General features: G+C 45.1%; 1 protein-coding gene across 3 annotated transcripts in view; it reads left to right on the top strand.

Moving 5' to 3' along the window:
* Positions 1 to 22,568, top strand: part of LOC137420813 (C-myc promoter-binding protein) — a 157,067-nt gene that overhangs the window by 111,496 nt on the left and 23,003 nt on the right. For all 3 annotated transcript variants that reach the window (XM_068106215.2, XM_068106213.2, XM_068106214.2), the window contains exons 14-18: positions 10,995 to 11,273; positions 14,654 to 14,860; positions 14,962 to 15,090; positions 19,139 to 19,286; positions 22,122 to 22,268. In XM_068106215.2, coding sequence (XP_067962316.2) covers positions 10,995 to 11,273; positions 14,654 to 14,860; positions 14,962 to 15,090; positions 19,139 to 19,286; positions 22,122 to 22,268 — 910 coding nt within the window. The remainder of the gene's footprint in view (positions 1 to 10,994; positions 11,274 to 14,653; positions 14,861 to 14,961; positions 15,091 to 19,138; positions 19,287 to 22,121; positions 22,269 to 22,568) is intronic.

The raw sequence follows: 22,568 nt of genomic DNA, 5'->3' as shown, positions 1-22,568 counted from the left end.
CCCTGAAGGACTTCTTATCAGATATCCGCGCCAAAGGACAACTGACCGACTATTTGGCTGACAAAGTTGTATGTCACAGCAAGAGCTCCAACAACAGACTGAAACAACTTATGGTGACCTCAGGAACACAAACCAAGGGCAATGTTGATATCCCAGACTCGCTCCTCACTCACAGCCAAGAAGAGGCAGACACTTTGCTTGTACTGCATGCTCTAACTGTTCTCAATGAAGCAGAACTTGTTGTCAGTTCCCCAGACACAGACGTCTTTTTGTTGCTTGTCTACATGTATCCAAACTTACCAACGTCTACAACCTTCCTTACGGGAAAGGGCAGGCTGAAGAGGAACATTTCTGTGCGGAGCATATACAACAACTTAGGACCAAAGCGCGCTTCTGCACTGTTAGGTTTTCATGCTCTGACAGGTTCCGATATGTCTGGTAGATTTGCTGGCAGAACCAAAGACTCGTGCTTCAAGGCATTTATGTCTTGTGATGATGAGATCCTGGATGCACTAGCAATGCTCGGGAATGATGACATTGATCTGCCCGCTGATGTATGCTCTCAGTTGGAACGCTTTGTCTGTATTTTGTATCGATCCAAAATCTACACAAAAGTGAATGAGCTCCGTTGGTTCCTCTACTCAAATCGTGCAGCCGAAGGAGAAAACCTACCACCAACTTCTGGTTCACTGGACTTACACATTCGTCGGGCACATTACATATCCATGATTTGGAGAAAAGCTTGTGAAACTCACCCGTGCCTCCCAGCACCACCTGCATTTGGTTGGACATTTGATGCAGTTTCAAGTCACTTCTCTCCAGTTCGCTGTTTGAATCCACCAGCTCCTAAAGCAGTATTGCACCTCATAAAGTGCGGGTGCAAACGTGGATGCGAAGGAAGGTGCAGCTGTCGCAAGAACAATATCCCATGTACGGAAGTTTGTGGATGCTGGGTTTTCAGCTGCAACAACAAAACTGTCCAAACAGGGATAAATGAAGATTGTGAAGATTGAGGTGTTACTTTCGATGACATTCACAAAATTATAATTCACTTGATATCCATTGTTAAAAATACTAAATGAAAGCCAGGCATTTAATCAGTATGACTTTTTGGATCTTCCTGTTTAAACGATTTAAGAGATTGAACAGTAAATCAAGTATTTCATTTTATTTAGATCTGTTTGTTGGCTTGTTAATTATGTATTCCTTGTGAAAAATACATGTCTTTAAATAGATACTTTGTTTGTAATTACATGCGAAGGGAGAAGGTATAGTTTACATTGTGGGTGCGCAGTGGCTATTTTGGAATTTGGCATGTAGATCATACATATAACATAAATTTGATGATTCCATTCGATTCCTGGTCTCAGAAAACATATTGTTACAGACGCGGGTTTTAGATGTTATATTGACCGAGCGGTGGTGTATTTAACCGCGTCCGAACAGTTACTCCCCGATTAGAACCCGATTCCACCCGACGTTGACCAGATCGCCCCACAGATATTCAATCGGGAAACCTCTAAAACGACCGAAAGAGAATGATAAAGAAGAAGAAGAAGAATACGGAGGAAGAACAGATTTATTATACACACACAGCAATGGATGGAAGAAGCAGTAACACAGCGAATCGTTAACTTACACTATTCATTTTTACTTAACCCCAAGACAACGAGCAGGACAGGACGTTCACACTTACACAGGGGATAATGCAGGCAGGTAGGGCTTGAGGTGGATTGCTTGAGAGAGAGGCAAAGTCGGGAGGCAGCAGCTCGCAATTCCTCGCGGTTTTGGCGGGAAACCCTCCATCGTGTATCCGCTGCGGTAGACGTCACGCGCTGGTTCGGCACACCTGCTCCTCTTCTTGGGGTGGAGCCGTCTCCCTCCTTTCAGCGCGTCTCTCCAAAGCTGGTATCCTTGCCGAGTACCTCTCCTCTTTGGCTTGGAGCGTTTCGCATCTCACCGCTCCTCTTGGTGCAGCCTCTTTGCTCATCTCCCAGGGTCATCTCTCAAGGCCTCTGGTAAAGCAGTCCCTTACAGTCGCTTTTATCACCTCGGGCGAAATCAAGCCGCCGGCTCCGAGGGCACGCCTACCGGGTCGCTCACCGCGGTGCTGATTGGCTGTTAGGGCTGGCTCACTCCTCCCCCCTTATGACGAGATGGAGACACGCCTTTCTTCCCCAACCCTACCTCGTGGCCAATGGTGGTTGAAGAAAACCGCCCAAAATGCGGAAGGCAATTGGAAGGGAGGTTTTGGGGAAATTGGAAGGGCCTACGCTTATTTTGTTTGATACAATGCAAAGTCAATCTAGTGGGAAACACATATTTAGCCTACATGGAATAAGGAAATACACTATTTAAAAGATATATCGTGACCTGCGTGTAAGTTTCATGGAATTAACTAGGACGACGGCTGCGACCATTATTTACATTACGAGGATGTTACCATACTTTTGTAACGTTCACATTGTAACGTTTCCACATTCGTTACACTTCCTCCAAAACCGTTACACTTCTCAAATTCGTTACACACTTCTCAAAATCGTTACACTGCACCCTCCTTTCTTCAGGCGTGTCCTCGGGCCTACTAAACTTTAACTTAGTGTGACACGTAGGTGTAATTCCCTCTACAATTAACCTGACCCTGAGTGTGACAATCTTAAAACACAAATAAGTATGTCCCCCTATTGCATTGCACCCTGTCTAACAGACTCAAGCCCACAGCTAACCGAATTACGGAATTATTCTCAAACTATACATTTACGGTGGGGAGCATTATTTACAATGACGTGATTTCTTATTTACAACGCAACCCAGGACCTGTGTTTTTTTTTCTTTTTTTCTTTTTAGGGAACAAGAGAAAGAAATTCCTGTTGGGAGGGAGGAGACAGCACGCATTGCATCGATGCACCAGTACCAATACCACCAAAGCACCCAAAAGCACCACAAAGCACCAAAAGCACCACCCGGTGCGCAGTCACCATGGTTCATAATAAACACAACAAAACAACTGGTGGTGGTCTTCTCTTTCTCTGCTGGGCCGATGTTCTTCCCGACGTCTTCTGGCTTCATGCGGCCTAGTTGGAAATAATAAAAAGCACAACTTGTGTCCATTTTTATTTAGGGCCTCAGGGGCCAACTAAGGGTGGTCCACCTGTTTGGCATAGGTGCCACCTTACCGAGGTCCGCAAGCAAGATTCCCTGGCCACTATGGCCGGTCTCCAACAGAGGTGCCCTGCCCCAGAACCTGGGGTCCATCAAGTGGTACTTGGCCGCAGAACAGCGGTCCATACAGTGGTACATCAACGCAATGCATGCTGGTTCTGGGAATCTCGGGCGCACAATGGCCACCTCACGCACGCTCCCATCGGCACCCAATGGCGCACAGGTCATGTGGGAGACAAAAGAAAGACAATTGAGCGAGGGGTAAGGTCACAAGGGTACACGTCAATAAGGCAATGCAAGGTGAAATGCGTACGGAGGGCGAAGTGAGAAAGCTCGTCCCTACCGTACGTCACCCCCCGGTCACCTACCCTACCCTTGCCCTTGCCCTTACCCCATATGTACAAAATCTACACATTACCAATTCGTCACTACTGTCACGTCTTCCCCATATTTCCCCTATACCAAATTCGTCACCACAATCCCTCTACTTCAAAATTTGCCATTACCAATTCATCATCAATCCTCATAAGGAGGGAGAGATGGAATTACGCACAATGTCACACCCACGTCATGATGCGTCTCACAATCCAAACATTTGCATCATAAAAAATAATCAAAACATGGCATGGTGTGGAGTACCTGTCACCTCAGGTGAGTGGATGCAGATGGTGCGAGGAGATCCTTCATCCTAACTATTTTCTAAATGACTTTAACACACTTTACACTACCCGGGGTCTCTCCCTGCCAATCCATTGGCCAACTTACACTATGGGTTCTAAAAACCAATTCCCATTGACCAAACTGTGGTGCCTCTCAATTTGGGGTCTCACTCCCCCGATTCATCTCCCGGTGCTCTCGCACAATTTCTGGGCTGCGACGTCTAGCTCTCCCAACAGGTCTACCCACCTGCACACCTCCACCACTGTAGTTGCCACCTGAGCTTACCTAGCTCCTCACCCTAACCTAACTAACTGGGGACAGCCCCTCTCCTGGCTCTGTCACCCCATGGTGCCCTCTGGCACTGGGCTACCCGGGTCCGTCCTCCGGATCCTCGGGCCCCATCCACAACAACTACTACCGGCTCCCAGAGCCCACCTGCGGCCTCACCTGGCCGACATCCTCACAGTGGTGGAGTGCCCAAACCAACTACACACACTACACACTACGCCAAACAGGAAATTAGAGCAGTCTCCCTTGACATATCACGTGCCTTCGATACGGTCTGGCACCCCGCTCTGCTCACCAAACTCTCCTCTTTTGGTATCCATGGAAATCTCAACGCATGGCTGGCGGACTTCCTCTCTAGTCGTAGTCAACGTGTGGCCCTGAATGGGTTTCTCTCATCTCCTCTTCCTGTTCAGGCTGGAGTTCCACAAGGCAGTGTTCTAGGCCCTGTCCTTTTTCTGGTCTTCATCAATGATCTCTCTGACTCTCTTGAAAATCCTCTGTATCTCTTTGCTGATGACTCTACTCTCTGTCGCTCCATTCTTCATCCCTCAGATCGGCAGTCTGCTGCCTCCTCACTCTCTGCAGACCTGGACAAAATCACAGACTGGGCAAACAAGTGGAACATGTCTTTCAATCCTGACAAATCTCACACTCTTACGATGTCTCTCCGAAAAGACCGACTGGACAACCCTCCCATCCACTTTCTGAATAATCCTCTCCAAGAAGTTCTGTCACTCAAGCTTTTGGGTCTCACTATCTGCCATGATCTTTCCTGGGAAAACCACATTTCAAATCTGGCCTCCAAAGCCAGTCGCCGACTGGGCATCCTCCGTCGTGCAAAGTCCTTCCTTGGCACACCTGAGCTCCTCACCACATACAAGGCTTTCATCCGCAGCTCAATGGAATACTGCTCTCCCCTCTGGGCTGGTGCTCCTGCCTCACACCTAGCTCGTCTTCACGCTGTTGAAACCAAAGCATTCAGAATCATTGGAATCTCCCGCGATGAAGCTAACTCCAAGGGCCTCTCACTCACTCACCGCAGGCAGGTTGGTGGTCTTTCCATCTTCTACCGACTCCTCTCTGGCCTTGCTCCCCCAGCTCTCTCTGGGCTCTGTCCCGCAAATATTCCTACAGGTCGCACAAGATCTGCCGCAACCCTCTTATGGTCAAACTGCCAAAATCAAGACTCTCTGCTCACCTTCACTCCTTCATTCCTCTTTTCTCCCGCCTATGGAACAAACTCCCTCACACTCTTCAATCCCACTCCACCCTCCAGGTCTTTAAAACAGCTGTTCACCACCATCTCTTATCTTCCCCCATCCAAAACCTTGAGCTTTTCTACCCCCGCTAATTTCACCCCAATTCCACTTTTTTGAAATACCAACTTCTGTCCTGGAAGTCATTGGTGTCCTTGTGTTTTATACTTCTCCCTCCACCCCCCCCCCCCTTCCCATGCCTCCTCCCCCCAAGCCCTCTCCCTTCCACACATCTCCCTGCTCTCAAATGTTGTGTTTGTGTGCTTCACCTTCTCTCCCCATCTTGTTTTCCGCTCCCGCTTTTTATATATTTTGTTTGTCTGGTTGATTTGTTTGTGAAGTAAATGTTAGCTCTTTCACGAGCCTCGATTCAGTATACAAAAAAAAAAAAAAAAAAAAAAAAAAAAAAAAAAAAAAAAAAAAAAAAAAAAAAAAAAAAAAAAAAAAAAAAAAAAAAAAACAGGCTACACGCCCAGCCATTTCCACAACACTAATGCACCCATCCACATACCATTCTGCCACCCGCACCACAGATGCCAATATCCAACCACAATTTACCTGTACCCTCTACCTAACACTTACACTACCCGCCCCGGGTATCCGTGATGGGGGTCCACTCTTCCCCCATTCACACCTTCGCACCATCCACTCCACTCCACAATTTCCACCATTCTCACTCCACGACCATCCATTCCAATACTCCAGATATTCCACACTACCATTTATTCCACACAGCCACATACACCTATTGTTGCACACCTGTGCCCTCACACCTGGTGCCACCTGCACCCTCCTTTCTTCCTGGACCATTTGGTCAACACAACACGCAATCACCACTACTCCCTCATACACTGCTCCACACACCTGTTCAGTTGCACACCTGTGCAATCACACCTGTTCCATTCTCACCTGTTCAATCCTCACACACACGGCATCATCTCAGCTAACTACTCCCCTCTGAAACTTGCGCTTCCCAGTCGTCCCTTTAAACTATTGCGCTTCCACGTCATTATAATCCACACTAATCTCCCTGCGTCCCCACTACAGGTATCAGTCACTAACTAAACTTAACGTTACCTAATGTCATCTTCGCTAGGGCCCTATCAATATCCTAACCCACCCGGGCTAGTTTTCACTGCCATACACCCCATAGACTATAGCTCCTTTGCCCCACTGTGAGGGATGGTGGATTTGCCATCCCACCACATCGGGGGTCTCTCACTATCAATTTTGCTCGTCCAAATCCAACAATTCAAAAATTTTCCATTTACTGCCAATTCTGCTCACTTTTCTAACTTTCGTTTTAAATCACTATCACTATCACCATCACCCGTCTACTTATTACATCCTCTCGGTGCGCCAATTCACGTCTACAGCCCGGCTTCGTACAGCCGAGCAATGAACGCGGATTCTATTGTGCCGGCGGCTGGATGCGTCCCGCATTCGGGGCAGGGGCGGGGGCTTACCCGGGCCGAGATCCCACGCACCACTTCGGCGTGGAGCCATCCAATGTCCCGATCTCGACCTGCCGGCACGTCTCAACAAAACGTGGTCGCCATGACGACCCTTCCTATCCAGCTGCCCGCTCCGCCTAGTGGAGCCCGGACGCGGCCGTTCCAAGCGAGGCACAGCGTGGATCGCGTACGGCGGTTCTTTCGAAACCGCCGTGGTTCGGATCCCCGCTGGTCCTCGCGGCACGCGAAGCTGCCCGACGCGCACCGAGGGCCCGATTCGGCTATAAGTCGCCCTAACCGCTAAACCGGTTACCGTCGACGCTTCACCTGGACGCTTACATGCATACGCTACCCCTTTCTTGCTCATACATGCAGCCGTCTCCCTGCTCTTGGTCGTACCTTCTCTAACACACCTCGGTACACTCATTCCGCTCACCGACTTGGTCACACACCTGACCACCGAACACCTTGGCACACATTCGTCGCTCGCACACCTCACCAACACACCTCTTCGCGCCCCTTTCTTGGTCACCTCCTTTGTGACAATCACAGGTGTGCTCTCACCCGCACACCCAACCGCGTGCCTCACGACCAACTCAAGTGTGCATCCCCACACACGCTCTACCATTCCAGGTGTGCATCCTTCCATTCCAGGTGTACATCCTCGCTCACCTGTCACAACCAACTCACGCTCCGTTTCACTCTCACTACTCTCACCTCCACTCTTGACAGCGCACTCACCCTTACTCTCGACGGCACACTCTTTCCTCATGCACCCGTCCGTTACACACCTTTCTCGCGCACACCCTCCCGTTGCATCCTCTGTAACACTCACCACAGGCGTACACTTCCTCGTTACATCCTCTGTAACACTCACCACAGGTGTACACTCTCTCGTTACATCCTCTGTAACACTCACCACAGGTGTACACTCTCTCGTTACTTCCTCCGTAACACTCACCACACCGCGCTTCCATGTACCCCCTCGCACACGCGCTTCGACCAACTCACTCTTGACGGCACACTCACTCCTCGGCGTGCACTTTTTCCTCACACACCCCATGGTCGGACATTCTCGCACACCTCTTTTTTTGCACACCTGACCTGTCGCACACTTCACCAACGGCCTTTCACGAACACCCGGATCCAAACCAATCCCCAAGCCGACTGAAGCTTTCCTCACATCATATACATTGCCACTCACCTCCGTACTTCGTCTCCGCACCTCCTTTGCCACCTGCAAACTCTTTATTTGGTTAGTGAGCATCACATTATGAGTTGAGCACCGACCTTGCACATATTCCGCTATCTCCTCCTTTATTTCTCTCTTAGTTTCTGTCCGTCTCTTCTTAATTTCACTCACCTCTTCTTCCACTTCCTCTAATTTTTGTTTAACCTCTTTTATTTCTCGGTGCGTCTCCTCAAGTTCGTCCTCTAAGGCTACCTTAACCGTTTCTATGTGCATCCTCACCTGCCGGTCCTTTGTCTCCATTATCTCTGTCACCTCGTCCACCCTCATTGTCAGTTCCTCACGTACCATCTGACATTGCCTCTGTGTCGCTATTAATTCGTTTTTAATTTCTTTTTGTGTCGCCTTTAACCCTCCTAGTACCGCAGTGTTCTTTTGAACCTGCTCCACTAGTTCTTTTTGTCCCTCCGTCAGCTGTTCCACCTCCTCCGTCAGATCTTCTATTCCCCCTTGTAACTTTGCCGTATTATTCCTCACTTCTTTCTCCATACGCTTCTCACCTCGCTTTACCTCCTCGCGTAGCCCCGAAACCTCCTCACTTACCCCTCGTCGTATTTCCTCCATCTCTTTTGTAGATGCCACCCTCATCTGTCCCAATTCATCCCTCTGAGCATCCAGTTTGGTTTCTACCCCGATTTTCACCTCCTCTATCTGCTCTCCCATTTGTTTGATTTCCCTGGCAGATTGTTCCCCTATTTCCCGCAATTTGTCCTCCATCCTATTTTCTAACCCCATTAACCCATTTTCACCTCTTTTATCCCGTTGTCTAACCCCTCAAAATTATTGTCTAACTTCCCAATTTTCTTGTCTAACCCCTCAAAATTATTGTCTAACTTCCCAATTTTCTTGTCTAACCCCTCAAAATTATTGTCTAACTTCCCAATTTTCTTGTCTACTCCTCAAAATTATTGTCTAACTTCCCAATTTTTTTGTCTAGTCGCTCCCCCATTCTGTTTTCCATTCCCTCCATTTCCCTGGCTCTTTTTTCGTTGTCGCACTTCGACTGTGCCATGTATTCGCTAAACCGTGCCATGAACTGCTGCATGTTAAAGCCCGCTGATACAGCGGGCTCGGCTACCGCGCGCTCGTGCGAGGCGCCTCTTTGCGCGCCTGATACCCCCTCAACCGCCTCCTCATTGCTCTCCTCCTCCCTTTCTTTCCCTAAGTCCTGGGTTACCCATAACCCGTCTATTTCTCCCACCGACATCCGATCGCCTTGATTGTCCATGGCGCGATCTCAAAATTCGGGTTTTGCTTTATAAAACAAAATAAATTTCGGCAGCTTGTAATTTTGAGCGCGTTAAGCGCGCTTCGGGTCCGATTTCGGGTCCGATCTCCCTCCTCGACACCAATTGTTACTCTAATAGTACAATTGGTGTTCCAAAATTTGGGCCTAACAAATTTAGTCCCAGGTCCGAATCCCACTCCTGACACCAATTGTTACAGACGCGGGTTTTAGATGTTATATTGACCGAGCGGTGGTGTATTTAACCGCGTCCGAACAGTTACTCCCCGATTAGAACCCGATTCCACCCGACGTTGACCAGATCGCCCCACAGATATTCAATCGGGAAACCTCTAAAACGACCGAAAGAGAATGAAAAAGAAGAAGAAGAAGAATACGGAGGAAGAACAGATTTATTATACACACACAGCAATGGATGGAAGAAGCAGTAACACAGCGAATCGTTAACTTACACTATTCATTTTTACTTAACCCCAAGACAACGAGCAGGACAGGACATTCACACTTACACAGGGGATAATGCAGGCAGGTAGGGCTTGAGGTGGATTGCTTGAGAGAGAGGCAAAGTCGGGAGGCAGCAGCTCGCAATTCCTCGCGGTTTTGGCGGGAAACCCTCCGTCGTGTATCCGCTGCGGTAGACGTCACGCGCTGGTTCGGCACACCTGCTCCTCTTCTTGGGGTGGAGCCGTCTCCCTCCTTTCAGCGCGTCTCTCCAAAGCTGGTTTCCTTGCCGAGTACCTCTCCTCTTTGGCTTGGAGCGTTTCGCATCTCACCGCTCCTCTTGGTGCAGCCTCTTTGCTCATCTCCCAGGGTCATGTTTCAAGGCCTCTGGTAAAGCAGTCCCTTACAGTCGCTTTTATCACCTCGGGCGAAATCAAGCCGCCGGCTCCGAGGGCACGCCTACCGGGTCGCTCACCGCGGTGCTGATTGGCTGTTAGGGCTGGCTCACTCCTCCCCCCTTATGACGAGGTGGAGACACGCCTTTTTTCCCCAACCCTACCTCGTGGCCAATGGTGGTTGAAGAAAACCGCCCAAAATGCGGAAGGCAATTGGAAGGGAGGTTTTGGGGAAATTGGAAGGGCCTATGCTTATTTTGTTTGATACAATGCAAAGTCAATCTAGTGGGAAACACATATTTAGCCTACATGGAATAAGGAAATACACTATTTAAAAGATATATCGTGACCTGCGTGTAAGTTTCATGGAATTAACTAGGACGACGGCTGCGACCATTATTTACATTACGAGGATGTTACCATACTTTTGTAACGTTCACATTGTAACGTTTCCACATTCGTTACACTTCCTCCAAAACCGTTACACTTCTCAAATTCGTTACACACTTCTCAAAATCGTTACAATATATTTAGACACTTTATTTGTAATTGTATCACATGTACTCACGAAGATATCGCATTATTAGTGTTTGGCGGCCATTTTGGACGCCATCTTGGATTTCATAGTCTTAGAATGTTCAGAAAAAATGCCACCCTCATTTTTTTTTAAGCTTATGATACCTTCTTACAAAATCAATTGAGTTTTTGCTTTTAACAAAAAAAATACACGAAATTCCAAATATGCCTATACTTAAGTTGACTTCTTGTAACTTATTTAGTAAGTTGACTTCTTGTATTCCAGAATTTTGTATTGCATTCTTCCTTTCACTTCCCACATTCCAGGTTGATTCCGAGTATGTTGAAGAGCCTCAGCTGCTAGAACATGCTATATTGCTAGGTGAGCACACGGTGTTGGTCATGCCTCCAGAGCCCCCCAGCGTTCCGAGCACTGGCATTGTCCAGGAGCCCATCACCACATACAGCTATGATGGATTCCCGGTGTTGCGACCGGAGCTCTTTAAATGGCCAGAGGAGACTCAGCCAGAGACGGACATCGGTGGCAATCCAGCACATGGTGTTGCAGCAGGAAGCCCAGCGCTTGTAGCACGAAGAACGCAGCAGGTCACTTCCACTAAGAATTATTACGTGAATTACATTTTTGTTGTTGTTTGCAATCGTACTCAGGCTTAAGATTTGAATCTTGTTTGAGCATCAAATGAATGAAGAACATTTTCATGACACAAAATTTGAAAATACAGTGCCTTCCAAAAGTATTCACACCACTTAACATTTTTTCACAATTTGTTGTGTTACAGCATGAATTTAAAATGTAGTAAATTGAGATTTAAAAAAAATCACTGATGTGACCCCATAACCCCAATCCTGATGTGACCTGATGATGTGCCCAAAAATCACTGATGTGACCCCAATCACCCCATAATGTCAAAGTTTAATTGTTTTACAGAAATACTTACATATTAATGAAAATTAATGAAAAAAATTAATGAAAAATGAAAAGCTGAAATGTCTGGAGTCAATAGGTGTTCAAGCCCTTTGCTTCAACACTCCAAATTGAGCTCAGGTGCATCCAATTTCCTTTGAACATCATTGAGATGTCTCTACAACCTGATCGGGGTCCACCTGTGGCCAATACAATTGATTTGACATGTTTTAGAAAGAAACGCACCTTTCTATACAAGATCCCACAGTTGACACTGCATGTCAGAGCAGAAACTCTACCATGAAGTTCAAGGAACTGTCCGTAGAACTTTGAGATAGAATTGTGAGGAGGAGGCATAGATCTGGGGAAGGGTATAAAACCATTTCTAGAGTGTTTTTTTTTTTTTGGATACAAGATTGAGGCTCCTGAAAGAGCTAACATTAATCACACAAAAAGTCAAACCGACACATAAAACACAAAATAAGGGGAGCGGGAGACAAGATGGGGAGAGAGGGGGAAGGACACAAACACAACATTTGAGAGCAGGGACATCGAGAGAACTGTGGGAGGGAGAGGGCTTGGGGGGAGGTGGGCGAGGTATAAAACATATGGACACTGCAAGGACTTCCAGGAAAGAAGTTGGAATTTAAAAAAAGTGTATCTGGGGTGAATTAGTGGGGGTAGAAAAGATCAAGGTTTTGGATGGGGGAAGATAAGAGATGGCAGTGAACAGCTGTTTTAAAGACGTGGAGGGAGGAGTGGGATTGAAGGGAGTGGGGGAGTTTGTTCCAGAGGCGAGAGAAAAGGGGAATGAAAGAGTGAAGGTGAGCAGAGAGCCTAGATTCTGGCAGTTTAACCATAAGAGGGTTGCTGGCAGATCTTGTGCGACCTATAGGAATATTTGGGGGACAGAGCACAGAGAGAGCTGGAGGAGCAAGACCGGAGAGGAGTCAGTAGAAGACAGAAAGACCACCAACCTGCCTGCGGTGAGTGAGTGAAAGGCCCTCGGAGTTAGCTTCATCGCAAGAGATTCCAATGATTCTGAAAGCTTTGGTTTCAACAGCGTGAAGCCGAGCTAGGTGTGAGGCAGGAGCACCAGCCCAGAGGGGGGAACAGCATTCCATTGAGCTGTGGATGAAAGCCTTGTATGTGGTGAGGAGCTCAGGTGTGCCAAGGAAGGACTTCGCACGACGGAGGATGCCCAGTCGGCGACTGTCTTTGGAGGCCAGCTTGGAAATGTGCTTTTCCCAAGAAAGATCATGGCAGATAGTGAGACCCAAAAGCTTGAGCTTGAAAGTTCCCAAGAGTTCCCAAGAAAGTTGAAATTTCCCAAGAGCACAGTGAATTCCATCATTAGGAAATTGAAAGAATATGTGACTACCCAGACTCTTCCTGGAGCTGGCTGTCTGACCAAACTGAGAAAATGGGCAAGAAGGACCTTGATAAGGGGAGTGACCAAGAAGCCAATGACAATTCTGACAGAACTACAGAATTCCTTGGCTGAGATGAGAGAACCTGTCAGAAGGACAACAGTCTCCTCAGCACTTCACAAATCTAGGCTTTATGAGCGAGTGGCCAGATGGAAGCTACTTGTGAGAAAAAGGCACATGACAGCATACCTGGAGTTTGCAAAAAGACATGTGAAAGACTGAGAGTTTGAGGCAAAAGATTATTTGGTCTGATGAGATGAAAATCAAATTATTTGGCCTGAATGCAAAGCACTAAGTCTGGTGGAAACCCGGCACAGCTCATCACCTTTCTATCACCATCTCTACCATGAAGCATAGTGGTGGCAGCATCATGCTATGGGGATGTTTTTCAGCAGCAGGGACTGGGAGACATGTAGGGATAGAGGGAATAATGAATGGAGCCAAATACAGGCAAATCCTTGAGGAGGAGAACGTGCTTCAGAGTGCAAAATACCTTAGACTGTAGTGAAGTTACATTCCAACAGGACAATGACCCCAAGCCTACAGCCAAAGCCACACTGGAATGGCTTCAGAACAAGGACGTGAATGTCATTGAGTGGCCCAGCCAAAGGCCAGACTTGAATCTCATTGAGAATCTTTGGAAAGACTTGAAGATTGCAGTTCACCGACAATCCCCATCCAACTTGACAGAGCTCGAGGAAATCTGGAAGGAAGAATGGGAGGAACCCCCTAAATCCAGATGTGTAAAGCTAATACAGACATACCCAAGATGACTTGAAGCTGTTATCACTGCCAAAGCCGCTTCTATGAAGTATTGACTCAGGGCTGAATACTTATGTAAATTAGATATTTCTGTATTGCATTTTCAATAAACTAAAAAAAAACAAACATGTTTTCACTTTGTTATTATGGGGTATTTTGTGTGAATCTGTGACAAAATATTTAATCCATTTTAAATTCAGGCTGTAACAACAATGTGAAAAAGTGAAGGGGTGTGAATACTTTCTGAATGCACTGTACAGTATATATTTCTAATTTACAAAATCAAAACAATAGTGCATGTCTGGTGGGTAAAATAGCACACTTATAAAATCTGTGATTTCTCATGAGATCTGAAATTCTCATCGCATTTCATGATAATTTCTTTTTTTAAGGCTACAGCATACATTGTGAGAACAACCCCATTTCGCTCAACACTCAAAATATCTTATAATTTCCAATTTACTCATAATGATTATTGGGTGAAACCATGAGCCATGGCCTAGTCGGGTTTTGTGATGCGTTTGGGGGTGTTGTTTGGTAAAGCCAATGCGTTTAAAATGCATTGCACCACATAGTGTGTTACACCACATGAATCATGGCTGTCATTAGTGTAATGCAAAATGGTAAACCAGAAAGGCTGAATTTAGTCGCATCAGATATAGCTGTAGGCTGGTCAGCATGCAGGTGATCTATTGCACCATATTTTATTCCCTTCCCTGAGACCATTCTACTTGCAAGACCATTTGTACAGGCAGGTCATTGATTAACTTCATCAGGCCCCTATGTGTCCCATGCTTATTCTGTTTGCACTTTCACCTTCTCAGCACTTTTCTTCCCCCATTAATTTCTCTTTCCTACCTCACCCTCAGGAAATTCGTTCAGCACAAAAGTCTGCGAATAAGTGCTCACATGTGCCGCAGCTTTGGGCCAACTGCTTGTTGCGTCATTGCTACAGTCTATGGTTCATGTGCCTGCCTGCATTTGCCCACGCAAGTCATTCTAAAATGCAGGCATTGGAGACGGCTTTCTCGGTGCTATTACGGATGCAAAGCTGCAACCTACCACTGCTTGATGAGGTAGATCTGCCTTTATTTAGAGTAGCCCGAAAGACAGAAGGGGCTGCAATACACGATTCCAGCAATAGAGGTTAACTTGCAGAACTTTTTATTGTGCGCAGGTGTGTTATCGGGTGCTTATGCAGCTCTGCGGTCAATATGGCCATCCTGTCCTGGCTGTGAAGGTTTTATTTGAAATAAAGAAAGCTGGCATTCACCCCAATGCCATCACTTACAGCTATTACAACAAGGTAGGTCACAGAGTTCACTGTAAACGTCAAATGCACATATTACAATCACAATTTCTTTAAAAAAAGATAATATGGCGATCTACGGCTAATGATATATGGTCATATTATGCACAATAAAGTATTATGAGAAAACTAAATGCTTAAATTTATCTTTTGTTATTTATTTATTTAAGGTATATGACCTAGCATCATTATAAAAAGCAACTCGAAAGTTTTATAATTTATAATTGATGGCACATGTTCACTGCTTTGCATCTATGAGTTTGCAATCCAAAATTTTCTTTGCAATATGTACTGCAGGGTTTATTTTGAAACATTTTGATTGAATCCTCATGATAATTCATTGAATCCTCCTCATAGCAAACACATATATTTTTTTCTCCTTTTCTTCACTTAATTGAGCAATCAATTAACATGGGAAAAAATATACATATCAGAACGCTTTGGAGTTTCTCTTTCAAGTGATGCCAGTGTCATAATCATCTTTTACTAAAAGGAGAAATGTCCGTGTGTGTCACGCTTCATTCTAAAGAGTTCCTGAATAATGAATGAATGATCGTTTTAAGGCCATTTTCCCCGCTGGAGCGGGGGTTGGCCTTGCGGGCCCCATGACAATCATGGTTCCTTGTTTGAGGCAATGTTTTATGGCCAGATGCCCTTCCTGACGCCAACCCTTAGTCGCCTCTTATGATGCGCAGGGATACGGTGTACCTATTCTAAACCAGGGTACACACCTGGATCATTCATCCCAGCAAACTGGTACTCAATTTGCCGACCTCGGAAGGATGACAGGCTGAGTCAACCCCCCTTGTGTTAATTCAGCGATCGACCGGGATTCGAACCCAGGATCCTAGGATCCCAAGCCGGCACCCTAACCGCTAAGCCAACACCAGGCTTTTTCTAAAGAGTTCCTGCTGTCATGGAATAATAAAAATGCTCCCATGTAAGGAAAAGGTTGTAAATCTAATAATGGATTTATTTTTAACAAAAAATTGTGTCCATATTTAATCATAAGTATGCCTGTTTTAAAATCCCTCTTACCACGATAAACGAAGATAACAGCACATCACTGAAATAATACCATCCCTACTGTGAAGCTTGGTGGTGGCAGCATCATGTTATGGGGATGTTTCTCATCAGCAGGGGTTGGGGCACTTGTCAGGATAGAAGGGAAAATGGATGGAGCAAAATACAGAAAAATCTTAGAGGAAAACCTATTGCTCTCTGCAAGAAAGCTGGAATTGAGATGTAAGATCACCTTTCAGCATGACAATGACCCGAAGCACACAGCCAAGCTACATTGGAGTGGCTAAGGAATAAAAGATAAATTTCTAGTCAGGGCCTGACCTAAATCCAATCGAAAATCAGTGGCATGACTTAAAGATTGCTATCGATCAACGCTCCCCACGCAACTTGACTGAGCTTGAAAAGTTTTGTACAGAAGAATGGGCAAATATTGCCCAATTAAGGTGTGCAAAGTTGGTAGATACCCATCCCAACAGACTCAGTTGGTTGTAATTGCTGTTCAAGGTACTTCCACCAAGTATTAATTCAGGGTGGTGGACACTTATCCAACCAAGTTATTCTAGTTTTGTATTTTAAATTAATTTTCTGAAATTTGTAGAATTTGTTTATCATTTTGAAGTTGTGAGTTATGATGTGTACATAAAGGTGGAAAATGTCGAAGTTAATGGAATTTAATTCTAGGCTACAAGGCAACAAAAGGTGATAATATTGAAAGGGGGTGTAGACTTTCTAAAAGCACTATGTATGTATGTACAGTCCCATGAAAAAGTAAGTACACCCCATGTAAAGTTTTGACTTTTTCAACATATTTCAACATACAGCTATTTGATCTTCATTTCAACAATATTGATAGATAAAGGTGATATAATATTACAAATATCAGGAAACATTTACATTTTGTAGTCCATTGTATAATTTAAATAAACATAAATGCAAATTTCACATGTGGAAAAAGTAAGTACACCCCTACATTTATCACGACTTCAAATACCTAAAATTAGAATCAGGTGCACCAGCTCAGGTGCAAATGATTAGAATATCGTTAGAGAGGATCTTGGAGGAACCTGTCTTATTTAAACCTCAGACATTTAGTTTGGTTTGCTCTTTGTTGTTGAAGTGTGTGGCGTCACCATGCCTAGATCAAAAGAGCTCTCTGCGGCCTCCAGAAAGAAGGTTATAGATGCCTATGAGTCTGGGAAGGGATTTATAATGATCTCCGAACAATTTGAAATCAATCATTCGACTGTCCGGAAGATCATCTACAAGTGGAAAAGATTCCAAACAACTGCCAACTTGTTCAGGCCAGGCCGCCCCAACAGGTTCAGCCCGAGAGCAGACCGCAAGATGCTGAAAGAAGTCTCTAAGAACCCCAGAATGTCATCACGGGACCTACTGGTAGCTCTTGCCACTGTTGATGTCAAAGTGCACGAGTCTACCATTAGAAAGAGGCTGCACAAATTTGATCTACATGGGAGGTGTGCCAGGAGGAAACCTTTGCTGTCCAGAAAGAACATCAGGGCAAGACTAAAGTTTGCCAATGGGCACCTAGGCAAAGACCAGCACTTCTGGAACAATGTGCTCTCGACAGATGAGTCAAAGGTAGAGGTATTTGGCCACAGTACCAGAAGACATGTTTGGCGAAAACCAAAGATAGCATTTGACCACAAGAACCTGATACCACTGCAAAGCATGGTGGGGGAAATATTATGGTTTGGGGCAGCTTTGCTGCATCAGGGCCTGGGCAGCTCACCATCATAGAATCCACTATGAATTCTTCATTGTACCAGAGGGTGCTTGAGGATAATGTGAGGCCATCTGTCAGAAAGTTGAAGCTCAACCGAAGGTGGACCTTGCAACATGACAATGACCCTAAACATACCAGTAAATCCACCAAGGAATGGCTGAAAAGAAAGAAATGGAGGGGTCTGGAATGGCCAAGTCGAAGACAGGATCTAAATCCCATCGAGATGTTGTGGGGGGATTTGAAATGAGTTGTGCATGCAAGAAACCCCTCAAACATTGCACAGCTGAAAGAATTCTGCATGGAGGAGTGGGCAAAAATTTCTCCCAGTCGATGTCATAGACTGGAAGACAGTTATAAGAAACGCCCACTTGAGGTTATTTCTGCCAAAGGGGGCAATACCACCTATTAGAGCCAAGGGTGTACTTACTTTTTCCACATGCGAAATTTGCATTTATGTTTATTTAAATTATACAATGGACTACAAAATGTAAATGTTTCATGATATTTGTTATATTATATCACCTTTATCTATCAATATTGTTGAAATGAAGATCAAATAGCTGTATGTTGAAATATGTTGAAAAAGTCAAAACTTTACATGGGGTGTACTTACTTTTTCACGTGACTGTATGTGTGTGTGTTCCTTCACAATGAACTTTCATGCATTAGGCCCATCAAAGCCTGCGATGTTATCGCCAATGTGTGGTTGTTTTTCCTGCTCTATCCTTTTAAATGCTGAGCGTCAAGCAAGGAAGCAGCACGTACCATTTTAGAGTCCTTGTTGTGACCTGGCCGGGTTCGAACTGCTGACCTCCCAGAGTCAGAGTGGACGCTCTGACAATTACACCATCGAATCTGGTGATTATGTAATAACTATAAAGATGGCTCTCCCCAAAAATGCAGTCAGCATGACCTCACAAAACGATGCAAAATGAAGTTGGTCATTTAAAGAATACTTTCCATCATCGAATTGTACTTTACACAAAACGAATGTGCTTCACCAATTACACAAATATATACACTTATTCAATTATGCTCTCAGCACATTATCGAATTATAGTATGGTCTTTAAATGAACAGAAATGCTTCTAAAAGACTACACTGATGTCTACCTTGAAGCTCAAGTTTTTACATCACTGCCATGTTGTAAAGGAGGTAGAATGAAGAACTAACCTTGCTCTGGAAGGCTCGTGTCGGTTTGTCCATTGTTGCGCACGTGGTATGGTTTTGGTCTTGTTTCCACCCTCCTGTTTATTCACATCATTTATTTCCTCCCAGGCAGTACTGGAGAGCAAGTGGCCAACTGGTGGTCGCAGTGGCTACTTCCTGTGGATCAAATTGCGCAATGTAGTTAGAGCTGTTGCTTGCTTCCGGCAAGGAATTTCTGCATTACGTCCCCTCACTGGCACCAGAGCTAGTGAATCAGGTAGCTGAACATTCATACCTTTTCCTAAAACGGCCACACACAGTTTTTAACAACTACGTACCCACTATACTGCTCAGCTCGTGCTTGCACTCTAATTGTGCAAGTGTGTGATCTTGATAACATAAAGCACCAGCTCAAATTATGTGTTGCATTGAGGTTATACAACTGATTATTCAATGGTGGGATGGGTATATATCAGGCAGATGTAAATCATTGCTTACTAACTCGATCCTTTGCCCAAAATTTGCTCTTAGACATTGCCATCTTTTGGAAGAGCATTTGTGAATGAGAAAAGATCGTTTATTGGTGGCTGTAGTTCTAAAGTAATGGCAACTGACGTCATATCCAGTTAAGGTGGTTGGCTTGAGATCGTAGGATCCTGGTTTTGAGCCCGTGTCAAGCTGTAGAATTAACACCAGGTGGTTTCACTCGGCCTGTCATCCTTCCGGGGTCGGCAAAATGAGTACCAGCTTACTGTTAATGGGGGGGGGGGGGGGGGGGGGGGAGGAGGGGCATTGTATCGGCGGCACAGCCGTACATTCCAAAAAAAATCATGCAGCCAAGCAGTCACAGGCTGCATATGAGCCACCACCACCACCTTCATTTATCATTTGTATGAGATGTTCAAACTGCTCATGCAGCAGAATGATAAATTACTAGTACCCGACTGCAAAGCCGCAATGAGCCGGCGAAGCCAAAGCCTCTTGCCACTATTTTACCCATCACGATGGCATCAGTGGGTTAGGTAGTTGGTAGTAGCTAGGTGTAGTAGGTACCGTACCTGGTAAGACTTGGTAAAACAGAAGAGCAGACAGTCCTCCCCAATACCTACATACAATAAATGTCACAAGAAGCTTAAGGAAGTAACGATACGATGTGCCAGCTTAGGGCCTATTTTAAGAAATTTTAACTGGGCTTAATATACGTTTTCACAGTATGTGTGTAGTCTTCTAACTTCAGTCGCTGTAAGGACTGGTTCTCTCCGGGCACTGCGGCTTCCTCCACCAGAAGAAGTTAGCTTGCAGTAAGATCAGTGCCGACAGATCAGACGATGGTGCCGTTTCAATGGCAATGTGTGACTGTCGTTAATCAAACCGTGTCGATGGCGCTGATTGGCTGACCTAAGCTGATCGCTGATTGGTCAGCTCACAAAATTTCGCAAATTCAGACCTAAAATGACACCATTTGCATTCTGGATGAGATTAAAATTGATAAAATTTACTTCTTGATTAATTCGGTGAATTCTGTCTCAACTTCGGATATTTCCGGCCGTGAAAAACTATCCCCTACGGCCGCGAGATTTCTAAAAAATAATTCTTCGTCAATTTTAGAATATTTGACGCCGTTTTCAGCCTCCGAAACGCATAATAAGCTTTTTTGAAGTATTTTTTCAAATGCTCGAATCTCATTGGTTCCGGTGTTTGGTGACGATTTTCGTTGAAGATAACGAGGTTGGTCTTAAAGTATTTTAATTACAAATTAGAGGTGCATAAGATTGTGAATCAAACAAAGACGGGTGAAACAAACTCCTGTTGAACTTTTTCGCAATTTTGTTATGCATACTTCCGCATCTGGAAGATGGCGGCCTCCATTGAGCGATTTGGTTTTTGAAATATTTTTTCAAATGCTCGAATCTCATTGGTTCCGGTGTTTGGTGACGATTTTCGTTTAAGATAACCAGGCCCGTGCGGGCCGAGGTTGGCCTTAAAGTATTTTAATTACAAATTAGAGGTGCATAGGATTGTGAATCAAACAAAGACGGGTGAAACAAACTCCTATGGAACTTTTTCAAATTTGTTATGCATACTTCCACATCCTCAAGATGGCGGCCTCCATTGAGCGATTTGGTGCGTCAAAGCTTCGAAATTCTCAAGCCAAGGGATCCAGCATAATCTGTTTTTTCAACATAATACGTACGCGTTCATTGACAACACTGGCTTCGCCGGCTATTACTGCAAACCTTTCTCAACAGTTAATGATTTCCTGTTGGCACACACACACGTACACACACACACACACACACACACACACACACACACACACACACACACTCTCACACACACACACACACACACACACACACACACACACACACACACACACACACACACACACACCTCATGCACATGAACATACAGACGAATACACGAAACACATCTTGGGACTGTGAGACTAGACAAATACAGCCACTGAGCTTGGAGGAAGTGACGTCATTCCCCTGGAACTCTGGGTAACAATGACGCCACTACAATGGCACCGCCTTTCTCACCGCACTCAGTGGGGCATCTCCTCCTGCCCATGGATGCATACCTATAGGGATTTTCCGTGCTCTTATCGTTTTAAATGCTCAATATCAAGCAAGGAAGCAGCACATACCAGCTGACGACCTATGCTTTCACACACTTTATGTAACTGTCTACGGTTCATGTCTTAAACTGTGGCTCCCTTTGCTATTTTGGTGCCCGTTGGGATGTAGTACTAGTATTAGGTGCCACAGGCCAACCAAAGTAATCTTGATGTTCTAAGCTGAGTGGGTCAAACACCACTTTTTTATTTTGCATTCATTTGGTGCTCAACTAAACCTGCCAGAAGCATTTGTCTAACACCGTTATATTGCAGGTGAACGATTTCTTGTTTACCGTATACAGGTGCTGTCCGGTGAGAAACAACGTAGCTATTTGCATTTCTCTACATTTGGTGTGTTTGTAACATATAACCAATAACGAGCGTTTGTGGACGTATGTGCACCAATTGTAAGCACATTGTATGTTAGGTACTTTTTTGTTGTTTACTCCACAGCCATTTTTATAATTAATCCAATTTTTCCATACTTAGATGGTACAATAAAAAACCATGCCAATGAGGAAAGCTCGAGTGATACATCAGCTGAGGTATCACTTTGTGGCTCACAGCTGCTGGATGTTACATCGGACAACGATAAAAAAGTGGAGACAACCCGGCCCCAGGATGACAACCAGGAGGGTGAGTTTTGATGAATGTTTATTTATTTCTTCTGAATTCAGTTTCAGATGTATGGATACATGCCACAGTATGTTACCTCAACATCGCAGGTCCTTTATCTGCTCCACCTCATCTTTGCTCTTATGATTAGCCCAAGGCAGCATTTTCGGTACGCTTCTCTTCCTGGATTTCATTAATGACCTGATTCCCCAGAAAACGTTTCCATTTTTCTGATTACTTTATCAACCGAAAGACCAAATACTGCGTTGGAGTCATAAAAAGAACCCAAATAAGTAAAAAGCAAAGATTGAGTCATCAGGA

This window comes from Myxine glutinosa, chromosome 2, assembly GCF_964187855.1.
Source record: "Myxine glutinosa chromosome 2, kmMyxGlut1.1, whole genome shotgun sequence".
Taxonomy (NCBI): domain Eukaryota; kingdom Metazoa; phylum Chordata; class Myxini; order Myxiniformes; family Myxinidae; genus Myxine; species Myxine glutinosa.
The sequence above is the reverse complement of the archived record's forward strand: the minus strand, read 5'-3'. Positions and strand labels throughout refer to the sequence as shown.